Source organism: Peromyscus eremicus, chromosome 2 (assembly GCF_949786415.1).
Source record: "Peromyscus eremicus chromosome 2, PerEre_H2_v1, whole genome shotgun sequence".
Lineage (NCBI taxonomy): Eukaryota > Metazoa > Chordata > Mammalia > Rodentia > Cricetidae > Peromyscus > Peromyscus eremicus.
The window spans coordinates 135023592-135035937 of record NC_081417.1 but is presented as its reverse complement, the minus strand read 5'-3'; the positions used below and the strand labels follow the sequence as shown (position 1 = coordinate 135035937).

General features: G+C 43.2%; 1 protein-coding gene and 1 long non-coding RNA gene across 3 annotated transcripts; one reads left to right on the top strand and one right to left on the bottom strand.

Annotated features, from left to right (window-relative positions):
• Positions 1–6466, bottom strand: Mycbp (MYC binding protein). Its single transcript, XM_059254933.1, has 5 exons — positions 6223–6466; positions 6004–6076; positions 1777–1825; positions 1447–1576; positions 1–224 (listed from the first exon to the last, which is right to left on the bottom strand). The coding sequence occupies exons 1-5, from the start codon at positions 6304–6306 to the stop codon at positions 180–182; spliced, it is 381 nt and encodes a 126-aa protein (XP_059110916.1). The 5' UTR covers positions 6307–6466; the 3' UTR covers positions 1–179.
• On the top strand, positions 5866–8432 carry LOC131904023 (uncharacterized). 2 transcript variants are annotated; one of them, XR_009377657.1, is made up of 2 exons: positions 5866–6603; positions 8249–8432. It is a non-coding gene; the product is annotated as an uncharacterized LOC131904023 (long non-coding RNA). The 2 variants fall into 2 exon arrangements; XR_009377658.1 differs by lacking the exon at positions 5866–6603 and adding an exon at positions 6649–7259.
• Positions 8433–12346: the final 3914 nt, after the last annotated feature.

The following is a 12346-nucleotide window of genomic DNA, read 5'->3' as shown; positions in this document are numbered from 1 at the left end:
GAAAGTTATATTGAGTTTTTATTGGTGATTCTATGTATATGTGTTTATAACATTAAAGTGTGATGAGTGGATTTAACATATTAAAAGTTTATAGCATCTTTTCAGGAAGATTATATACTATACAAGCTATTCAAGTGATACAAAACCAGTTTTCAGTGTCTTTTCAACTGAGAAGAATCCTATTCAGCACGCTTCTCCTCCTGAGGTGGCTCATACTGAGCAAGCTATGGGGCAAAGACAGAGGATTTAGATGAATTTTATTTAAATTGGGTAAAAAACTTAGTAACACAATGAAATTAGATATTATATTCAACTTTGTTATTGAGTCAATAATCAATTCCTGAACTTATCTTTCTTAAACCATTTGCTTACTTAAGATTGAGTACAATTAAAACTAACAAAATCCCTTCTTGTATAAAACTTTAGCAACTAAACTTTAGTTTCAATTCATGACTGAACTGTTCAAATACTAGGTACATAACAGTCTATCTTTCCAAAACTGTCGTGCTGTGTAATATGGAACTGTTTTGTCCTAAAAAACAAGACGAAGAGTTATGTGATTTCTATTAGTATAGTCAGTCAATGAAAAGTGACTTTAAAAGTACCAGAAGGGCCCTGGCATGGTGCATGCCTTTAATCCCAGCACTAGGGAGGCAAAGGTAGGGGTTTCTGAGTTCGAAGCGAGCCTGGTCTACACAGCGACTACAAAGAGTTTATCTCAGCATCTCTGATAGTCTTAGTCACTGCATTTTTTTTTTTTTTAAATAAAAGCTTGTGGTTCCTTACAAGAACACTGAACTTCATAAGGTTTGACTTCTTTCAATTCGCTGTCCGATTTGGAAAGTGCATTGTGTAGTTCCGAATGTAATAAGCCTCAAAGACTTTGAGTTGATGTTCAAGTTTATGGGAGTTTGAACAAAGGGAAAACTTCAGCTCTAGATATGATCAAGTCTGTCCTTATGAGCCTGGAGCAAGCATGCTTGAGACCATGTGGACTATGCACTGCCGTATTCTAGGTACCCTTAACAAAGCAGTGGCCTGGGCTGACCTGAACTGCCTAAGAACCTTAAAATTATCCATGTACTTTAAGCAGTATTAGCCAGTATTCCCGCCTTTTTATTGATGCAGGTTTTCAATTCCCTCTTCTTGACCACTCTTTGCTTATCCTATTTATTGTTGGTCTTGGGATTTCTCTAGATGAGGCTTAAGTTTGCTGTGCATTTGATTCAAAACTGATACTCATTGTCCCTCTCTGCTGCCCATTTAGTGAAGTTTTGGGGTTGTTTACTCTGATTTTATCATGCTATAGATGGAATTCAGGACCTTCGCACATGCCAAACAGATGCTCTACCACTGAGCTACATCCCTGGCCTGTAGTAAGGATTTGGTCAGATAATCATTAGAGACAAGATTGTTTTTTAATTTGAATTTCTTTTTTAAATTTACCTTTGCTTTCAGTTTTTTATTTTCTTCTACAGTAGCTTCATATTTCTCTTTCATTTCTGCCAATTCTAGGCGAAGCAGCTCTATTTCTGGGTTTTCCGGGGTAGCAGCTCCTAAGTGATGCTTTAAAAAACTAACATCAGTGTTAAGAATGTACTCACAGCAGAATGAGGCTGGGGGACAGTCACCCACCACACCACCAAGGTTATCCAAGGTCATGTGAAGATTCAAAAGAACTTTTCAATAAACAAAAGTATTTAAAGCTTATTATATATTTGAATAAATTAAAATGTCAAAAATGTGGCCTTTTGACTTCAGAGATGAAAAGGATACTCCAGAGCACTGGTGGGCTTCTCTGGTTCTTCGTATAAGGCTACCAACACTGCAAAGAGAAAGAAAAGCAATGAAGTCCTCAGTGTAGATGGCTAATATTCTGAAACTCAGTAAATACTATCTGCCTGCTGTATGGCAAGCAGATTGCTAACACTGTCCATAGGATGGTGAATAATTCAGACAGTGTTCTTGCTTGCAACAAATTTACAGTCCATGGCAGAAGATAAGGAAGGCAGAGAGTACTGAACTGCAATGGTGGTTACTGAGTTTCGGAGTGAGACTGGAGAAATACTTAGCATCAGAGGCAGACTTGAGACCTAGCTGTGTTTCAGATAAAAATGGGAAAGCTCAGAGCACATACTAGGGAACTAATGTGTCAAGTATGTAATGGTAATAAATGGAAAAGGCAGTCTAGGGTCAGACAGTGGAAAACTGAGAACAGCTTAGTTGAACTCTGATCCTAAGGACTACAACTATATTTCGATAGTTTGAAAGCAAGGGGGTGGCAAGATCACTCTTGAGTGCTGTTTGCAAGTCTGACTGAAGTGGGGCATGGAAAATGGCAGAACAATTAAGGAAGCTGGGTGTGCTGGCCCACGCCTGTAATCTCAGTAGCGAGGAGGTGAGGCAGGGGAATACGGAGTTTGAGGACATTCATTTGTAGAAAAGCAATGAGCTGCAGACCTGGGCTACAAAGAACCCTGTCTCAAAAAACCAAAACAGTCTACTGTAATCTAACTAGAGAAATTTCAGTTCCATTCAAAATATTCAACAATTAAGTTTTATATATGACAGGCTAGACCAACCAAAAATGTTACCAGTAATCAACATGCTCAGATTGGCATTTAAAAATATGTGGCCTCATGTGAACACAGTCTCACTCATCTAGTGAACAAGCCCTCCTGGAATTCAATATTCAGATGGCAAGTTCTCCAAATTAGTGCTGAGGACCCTTTACAAAAATCTCCTGAGCTTGTGGATGCCTGAACCTGTGTGTAGTTGAGACAGCTAACCCAAGCTGGCCTCAAACTCATGGCAATCCTCCTGCCTCAGTTCTCCCATACAGGTGTATCACCACACCCAACTTTGAAAATCTGACAAAAGCAAAAACTACAACTGTCCAATGTGTCTAACTTTTAAATTAAGAAGTCCTGTGTTAAACCAATTTACATGTCCTTTATTAGAGTTTTAATAATTTAAATACAGTATGAAAAACAGCAAGTGAGCAAGTACTTTTAACTTACACCAAAATACACAACTTTTTGAGAAATCACATTTATGTCACCACTATCTGCCAATCATCTCTTATTATGTTACAATACTCGAGACCCTATTTATTACTTTTTTAATTGTATACTCAAAAGTGTTTCTTCCATTTACTTCCACTGATCTGTACTGAATCTTAACTTTTATTTACTTATTTTTAAACACCACATCTCTCTACACAGCCCTAGCTGTCCTGGAACTATGTAAAGTAGGATGGCCTTGAACTCAGAGTGCCTCTCTGAGTGCTGGGATTAAAGACAGGCACCATCAGGCCAGCTAGAATCTAAACTTTTATAGGTGTGACTATTGATGATCTTGCCGTTTCCTTCTATTATTCCTCAGCTTCCAAATTCCTGTCAGTAGTGCATGCAAGGCTGATGCTACAAAGTGTTGTTTCTTGTGCTTTTCTATGGGATGACTGTACTTTCTATCTGAGAGAATTCAAATCATATTCCCTTTTGCTTTAGCAGCTAGATTTATTGTTATTAGTTACATATGGGGAGGCGGGGGGTTGGTCAGAGGATAAATGTCAAGACGCATTCTATACTGGCCTCCTACCAATGAGTTGCAGGAATCAAACTCAGATTCATCAGTTGGCAGCAAGCACCTTCACCTGTTGAGCCCTCTTGCTGGCCCCTAGCAGTCAGGTTATTTAAAGCCAGGTATTTTATAGGTTGATACTCTGCTCAAAATAACAAAATGCTACTCAGCCACGCTGGCCTCAGACTCAAGCAGTCATCCTACTTCAGTCTATCAGGTACAATTAGAAATAAGACAAGATGCATTGGTCTTTTGTATGTGCCTTAGACCTTTTGGGGCAGGATCTCTCACTGAACCTGGAGCTTGCATTCTTGGCTTGTAGCCAATAAGCCTTGAAGCTCATCCTGTGTCTGCTTCCCGCCTCGCAGCACTGAGATTACACAGAGACCCTGTCTGACTTACTACATGAGGGCTGGGCTCTGAACTCTGGTCCTGATGGTTGTGCGCCAAGTGGTCTGAACCCCTGAGCCATCCTCCAGCCTAGCTCTAGTTTGCTTTTTTGAGTTCAGTCTTGTTATGTACCCCAGAAAAGCAGTGAATGCAAGATCTGCCTTCCCTCACTATAGCACTAAAAACATGTCACCATGCCTGGCTTCTTACAGTGTTTTGACATTAAAAGCCATTTTAAATCCTCTCTGAAGTGTTTGCTGGATAGGAAAATGTAAATTTGTATAAAACATGTTTGAACCTTTAAAATGAAGTTTTAAATCATATTAATAGATACCGTGTTGTCAGGTGTTATTTAGAAGACTAGGTTTACAAAGGTTGAAGGTAGGAGCATGCAGATGTTTCTGATCTCTACACAGCCTAAAGGCTGCGCATCTTCTCCGTATTCAGTTATCTCTTAACTGTCCTCCACCTGCCTTTTACTGCTTTTCTGTCCGCTTGCTGCATCCAACCCCCACCCCACCCCCACACACAGAATACCTGGGACCAGAAGTATTTCAGTGTTTATCTCGAATCTGGAATATCTATACATACATAATGAAATATCTTGGGGATGAGATCCAAGCCTGAACGTGAGATTCATTTACGTTCCATATCTGAACATGACAAGCAAATATTCCTCGGTTCCTGAATTTTGACTGACATAACTTACGCAGTCAGGTATGAGATTTTCTACATCAATGCTCAGTAAGTTACAGGCTTTGGAGCAATTTAGATTCCAAATTTTCAGATTAAGGATACTTATCTGGTCTTTCTGTCCAAAGGTCTTCCCTCTACCACTCAATGTAAAGTGTCACATCTTTATCCCCTAGTCTTGCTATGGTTTAAGTTACATATTTACTACTAGCTGGCACTGTGTTTTAGTGTGTGTGTCCCTAACTAAGTTACTAGCTCCTGACAATGGGGACGTTTCCATAGCTGTATCCCTTGGTGCCCAGAACACAAGGCTGGAATAAGATCATTACCTGAAAGAAACAAACATGAGGGGGTTTTCCCAGAATTCCAAGCATCTGTGACACTTCGAGGCCACAAAGTAAAATGCTTTCACAGAGGAGTTCTTACAGTTTGCTCCCGTTGACTTGCAAAGATATAGGAAATTACTGAGTCTGAGAGTAGGTAGTAAGTCAACTTGTCAGCTCATCCGTGTGGGAATTAAAAGCCCTGTTTTCTGCTAAATTCTCCCAAAAGACAGAATTTCCCCTATCTTTTGTTTCCTAAAAAGCAGATACAAATAGTTTCCCAGACACTTCCCATTCTCAAAAGGACCAAAGCTTCAATCCCTGCCAGCAATTCCATTCTACTCCCTTGAAAACACCAGGCAATGTTGTGTTGAGTAACATGTAGCAGACATTCAATGTACTGTCAGGCTAGTATCCTGTATTCTCTCTCTAAGGATCCTGTGGTTTCAGTCACCATTCTCTCTAACTTTAAGCCCAGAAAGGAAGGGATACACTAACAGTAAGCTTCCGTTTTTTAAGGTAAACGATATAGTCATTTTTATGTGCTCTGGAGCTCTTCAAAATCTAATTCTGCTGTAATTATGAAATCTACACAAAGTAGGAATTACTACAGGCTGAGGGAATTGAAAAGCGACGCCCCAAATTGTCTATGAATCCCCAGCTTTGAAGACTAATAGTAACCCTCTTTCAAATTCGGTAATTTTCTTAGTTGCCTTTTGTCCGAAGGAAGATGTGTAAGATCCCGCACACTATGAGGCGGGAGTAATTGGGATCTCAAGGTCTCTTACTACCGTGTCCACTGCGGCTGCTCGGGAGAAAGCAACGGAAGTTGGAGAGACTTTGCAACAGCTGCAAGAGTTTCAGTCCCGGGCAGAGAGCGGCCACGGGGGCGAGGTGACGTCCCGCAGCCGGCGTGCGCCCGACCTGCGGGACCCCAAGGCCTCACCGGTTCCCGGTAGGGCCCCACCTGGCCAGGAGCGCGCGAGCGCGGACAGCCGCCGTCCCCCCAGCTCACCTTTCGTCAGCGTGTCCAGCACTCCCGACTTCTCCAAGTACCTCCGGAACTGCTCGCGCTTCGAGTCGGCGGCCTGAGGAGATACGGCGGGTCAGGGACCGGAGCCCGGGGCCGGAGCAGGAAGACGGCGCGCCCCGCCGCCGCCCCCAAGCCCTGCACGCGCCCCAACTCCCACCCGGCGCCGCCCGCACGCCCCGAGCCACGCCGCGCCCCCCTCACTTTGTAATGGGCCATAGTGACAGCCACAGCGGCGTAGCTGGCGCCGGAGACACGGGCTGGCGGGCTCCAAGCCGCACTGCTCATGCGCGGAACGGCATGCGCGTCTGCGCACTGGGCGGGCACGGGCCGGGATAGCCGGGGTGTGGCCTGTTTTCATGGCGACCGGGACGCTGTGTATCCCTGTCTCCGCGGAGCCCAGGGAGACTGCGTGCGCCCGCCCTCCGCGGTTCCGGGCAGCCCGCATCTTCCTCTTCCGGTCGCTGTGGAGACTCGGTTGCCTAGCAAGAGGCAAGGTTTCGGTAAATCCCGGCGAGCGTCCTGTGGAGTCCTGCGTGGTGCGGCTTGGAGTTAGCGGCTCTTGGCGGAGCTCCTCCCCACGAGGTAGTGGGCGCACTCCTGGTGTGTTTGGGCCTTGGAAGGTTGGGGACCGGCCAACGCCGCTTTTTTTGGCTCTCAGAAAAACACCAAGCACGGGGATGGTTAAGGCTAGAGAACCAGGAAAAAAAAATCAAGGTCACCCTAAGTTAGACTCCATGTTCAGGGCCCGCATGTAAGCACTAAGCCCAGTGAGGTTTACAGCTGGCTGGGAGAAAGCCATGTGGGCTGCGTGCTATATATATAGCAATGTTGGTTTAGAGCAATGACTTCTAAAGTCGTGGTCCTGCCTTAATTAGTTTCCCCACCCCCACCCCCCAGTGGTTAACATTAACTTCTTTAACATATATATTCTGCGTGGTTTTGTTATTATTACAAGTAGTATTAAGTATGTATGTCTCTTTTTTGGTTTTTCAAGACAGGATTTCTCTGTATAGCTTTGCGCCTTTCCTGGAACTCACTCTGTAGCCCAGGCTGGCCTCGAACTCACAGAGATCCTCCTGGCTCTGCCTCCCGAGTGCTGGGATTAAAGGCGTGTGCCACCACTGCCAGGCTTATGTATGTCTCTTTAGTTCCTTTTTCCTTCATCCAAAATGCTTGTCCCACTTTATCCTGTGATCGTCAGGAGCTACCCGGAGTGCCGAAGATGAATTTAAACGTAGGTATGCTGACTTGAACATTTCTTGGTGCAGATGTGCCTGTTACTTGGCTAGATTTTGTTTTGACTTCTTTGCATAGAATTTATTCTGTTCGCTGGGCGCTGGTGGTGCACACATTTAATTCTAGTACTTGGGAGGAAGAGGCAAACTGATCTGATTTCGAGGCCAACCTGGTGCAGAACAGCCAGGGCTACACTAATAAACCCTGTCTCAAAAACAACAAACAAAAAATTAATTTAAAAAATAGAATTAATTCTATTCATGTTTCAATGTATATTGTCTCCCAAGCCCCTCCATCTAGATTTCTGAAATCTAAATGGAATTTTTTTATTACTGTTTTTTGTGGGGGTGGGGGAGGGGATCCGTACCATGGTGCATTGGAGATCTGAAGCCTTGCAGGAGTCTTAAGCTCTCACCTATAATAGACTCCTCATGCTTTGACTGCAAGTACTCCCAGCCACTGAGCCGTCTCCCCAGGGCTCCCCTCATCGCTTGTATTTAATTTTAAAGTTAGTGTACTGAAAGGAGACTAGATGCAAGATAAATGCTATATTAAACTGCTCTGTTAGTCAAGATGTAGGAAAGCAGTTTGATGAAAGAAGAGAGAAGGAAGGAAGGGTAGACGGCCAGGGCTTGCTTGAGGCCCATTAAGGGGAAGCTACTTCCCCCGACCAAAGAATGGAATTTGACTTTGACCTCTGGCCCTAATTGGAGGAATGACAGTTTAATCTTTCAGAAATTGGAACAGTAAATACTATCGTCTCCTCCCTTAAGAGTTAGTCTCTCTGGGCCTGTCAGTCACTTGAGCAAGCGACCACTCCTCAGGAAAGCCAGTATGCCTGCGGACATGCTGAGGAGATGAGAGGAATAATTATTCCCTTAATGAGATAATCCGCTTAGTCATCCCAGGACCCCCTCTCTGGAGACTTCACAGCTAAACCTGCCACCTTTGTGAGTCTTAAAAGTGTAACTTCCTTTTTAAATCTCTTTAGGTAACTGAAATTAGATAACTACAACCCCAAGCCCTGGCACTCCGGGTTGCTCACGTTCCTCTGCAGCACACCCCAGTCCTGCTGGTTGCAGACCTCCATTGCTGACCTACTCAAAAGGCATGGCTTTTCCATCTTCCTCTTCTCCATTTCCCTTCTGACAGAGAGTAAAAACAGTTTATATATATGTATGTGTGTGTGTGTGTGTGTGTGTGTGTGTATATATCAATTTTTAAAGGTTAGGCTTCAATGTTAGGATTAAAGTGGTTGGAAATACCAGGAATGAAAAATAAAAGGCCTTGTAACTGAGTATGAGATAGCCAAAACCAGACAAGAGAAGCACCGCACTCTGGGGAAAGGCTGGACGGCTCCCATAACTCTGCAACCCCATCTCAGGAACCCAGGCAAAGCACTGTTACCTTTTCACATTGCTTCCTCCTAATACTGCCAGTTGTAACAATCTTCACTATGATTAAGAATGGCTTCTAAAAAACCTCCACCTGTTCCGGAAAGGCCACTCCAGACTCGTGTACACAAGGTGCTGGATATGAGGTAACCAGGAAAAGCTGCGGCCACATCATACTAACTGTGATAAGAGTACCCCCAAGTACATGATATGTCCTTAATAAAACTTCAAGCTTGCCACGTAAATGTGAAAACAAAAAGATATCGTTTAATTAATGACTAGTGGACTCTACCAAGGCCTGAGACCAGCAATATCTTTAAGATCAGCAACTAATGAGAAGTAGCCAGCAGATGGGCCAAGGTCAACTGCTAACAAGGGAAGTCGGAGACGGACAGAAGGGAGCTTCAACCACCCCCTGAATTAATAACACATGAACAGGCAGCAAATACCACACGATCATCTCCTTGGTTAGAATCAGAGAAACATGCATAGAGCAGATGGGCTCTCCAGCAGCTGAACTTGATGCTCAGAGAGTTGACAAGTCTCAAGAAAATTCCCTAGGTGTTTGTCAAGATTCTGCCTTAAGTCCTGTAAAAAGCCCCTACAATGTAGCTCTGTGGGTTTTTTCCCCTTCTTGCTTGGGGCATCCTCCCATATTAGAGCCAATCTAACCTTGTCGCAGCCCTCTCTTGGATCCTCCATGGAGCTTTGGCTGCTGTCCTGAGCTCTGCTTTCTTCAGCAAATTGAAATCCCTCTTTTCTTACACTTTCTGTTGATAATAAACTCTTTTTTAGACCCACCCTTGGGTAGGCCAATGAGCTGGTTCAGTGGATAGAGGCGCTTGCCTTGAAAGCCTGACCTGAGTTTGATTCCTGGAACCATTATGTATAAGGAGAAATCCAGTATTTCAAAATGTCCTCTGACCTCCACATGTACACCAAGCACACACACACAAGTACATGATAAATATAATTTAATTTTTTTGTTTTGTTTTGTTTTAGTTTTTCAAGACAGGGTTTCTCTGTGTAACTCTGGCTGTCCTATAACTCTCTCTCTGAAGACCAGGCTGGCCTCGAACTCAGAGCCTGCCTCTGCCTCTTTCTTATAGAAAACCTTCACCAACTGAGAGTGGTAGCATGTGCCTTTAATCCTAGCATTCCAGAGGCAGGGGGATCTCTGTGAGCTCAAGTCCAAGACCATCCAGAATCACACACTGAGACTCTGTCTCAAAAACAGTAAGAACAAACCACATCTCCATCTATCAACCATGAATTTCTGGTTGTAGACAAGGACTCAGAGCCACTGACCCAGTGGACCTTTCTGTGACAGAGCCTCTGGAACTCTAACTCCTGAGCTGAGCCCACATGAGATGAGAAAGTCTCCTTTGTGCCCCCCTTCTTCCTGCTCCCCCATTTTACTGACATACCTTGCATGCCATCTGGTTTTCCTTTTAAAGTCTAGTAAAATGGTCCTCAAGCTTCATTCTAAATCTTAGATTCTTTTATCAGCAAAACTAAGAGCCTGCAAAAGGGAGCCCTGATGCCCAAGTAATGAGTCTTGTGGCTCAACTCTTTGGGACACACTCTGGACATCACACCAAGGGACAACCCGGCCCTGTCCAGTTACACCAGCCTTTCATTAGATTTACTGACATCTGCACAGAGTATTGTGACGAAACCCCAAGAAGTGGTTTTTGAAATTGAGACATGGACATTATTGAAGTATCTAGTGGTAACACAGCCAGTGTATTATCAGTTCAGGAGATTGTTTTTTGTTTTGTTTTAATTTGTAATTTTAAAATAGATTTGTTGAAGTCTTAGGAATTGGAAGGAATTTGGACTTAGTTCACATGTATGTTTTGCTTACCTATAGGCCAACTTGAATTAAACCTTTTGGAGGGAGCGTATTTTTATGTAACGTATCGCAGCTAAAGGTGGCACACAGAAACATACACGGATAACAAACAATATCACATCAGCACACAGGCTAACAGATGGATCAATAAACAAGATGGCACTAGCAAATTATGGGCCTGTTTGCCTGTCTCTATCTCCCATCTTCCTGCAGGAGTGCTGGGATTACAGATAAATGCTACCACATCTGGCTTTTTCCATGAGTGACAGAGACCAAACTCAGAGCTGCAAGCTTGTGAAACAAGCACTTTTACCCACCTCTCCCCAGCCCTAAAACTTGTTTTGCAGACAAAGGCCAAGAAATGCCCTAGTTAGTGTCCATTAGGAAATGATCAAGTACAGAGCTAGAATAAAGGTCCACTTCTATGGTGGTGAGACTTCCTGACATTTTAAAGAACACAAATTGGTTCTTCAGTTTTTTGGTTTTTTTTTTTTTAAGGAACTGAATTATTTGTGATTCCTGTATTAGTTACTATTCTGTTGCTGTGATAAACCATGACCAAGTCAACTTATTGGGGGTTGGGAGAGTGGAGTTTACTTGGGCTTACACTATCATAGGGAGAAAAACCCATCCTAGTGGCAAAGTGTGGCACTGAGCAGCAGCAGCAAGCTGGAACTCACACCCTCAGCTACAAGCAGGAATCAGCATGAGCTGAAGTTTCTGAGGCCTTTTATTTCCCAAGCCCACCTCCAGTGATGTACTTCCTCTAGCAGGTCTGTGCCACTTAAATGAACCTCACCAAACAGCACTGCAGACTGGGCACCGAGCATTGAAATGCCTGAGACTAGGAGACATTCTCAATCAAAGCACAATCCCCATAAGTGTTATTCTGTGTTTCTATGCAGGGGGCAATTTTCTCCTGTTAGTATTTTGTCTGTTAAGACAAGACCTCGGATTCCACTGCACAAAAGGGTACAAATATTCTAACCAAGCAGAACACACATATTTTGATTTATAATTTGAACCTAAAATGCTAGTGTACATAGTAAGTCCACTTGTAATGTAATAGTAAGTTGCTTGTAATAGCAACCCAGCCTCTTCCTAAGCCGTGCACAGCAGCTTACATTTGCACATTCCCTGCAGGAAGAGGACGAAGGCTGTTAGCTCACATCTCTGTGAAGCTCATTTCAGTTACAAGCAAATGGTAAATTCCATATTTGCTCAGATTTTTATTGACAAAACTGCCAAATCTAGAACAGTTGTCCTAAACAAGGACCACCCTGAAGCTATACTGCCATTCTGCCAGCAGATGGCGCTTCATAGGTGAGGGGCGGTATGGGGGCAGGAGCACACCATGAAAACAAGTTTTTAAACCTGCATTGGGAATATATAATGCATTTAATAGGAGGGGGAAATGATGCAATTATAATCACAAAAAATTAAAAAATATGTATTTAAAACCTGAAATTAGTGTTAAGGGTAAAATACAACCATTATTTGTAACAAGCCATTGCGAACAAACCAAATAAAAGATAAAATTAGGTCATGTGAAAAATTTTAAGAAGTTCATATGAAAAAATACAAGATTAAACACAAACTATTTCTTTTAGAACTACTTAACACAACGTCGAGGTAAATTCTCATTAAAAAGAATAGTGGGCTTGGTGTCAAACACCTCAATCCCAGCACTTGGGAGGTAGAGGCAGGCAGATCTCTGTGAGTTCGAAGCCAGTCTGGTCTACAGAGTGAGCTCCAGGGTGCAACCTTTTCTCCAAAAAAAAAAAAAAAAAAAAAAGATCAACTATGACAAGATGAACAGACAGACAAATGCATAAAAACT

Excerpts from the sequence above, each read along its gene's own strand:
- Mycbp (XM_059254933.1), bottom strand. The coding sequence starts at position 6,306 with ATGAGCAGTGCGGCTTGGAGCCCGCCAGCCCGTGTCTCCGGCGCCAGC. Across the intron at positions 6,077-6,222 it reads TCACTATGGCCCATTACAAA|GCCGCCGACTCGAAGCGCGA; the intron begins GTGAGGGGGGCG and ends GTATCTCCTCAG. Across the intron at positions 1,826-6,003 it reads GCTGGACACGCTGACGAAAG|TGTTGGTAGCCTTATACGAA; the intron begins GTGAGCTGGGGG and ends TTCTCTTTGCAG.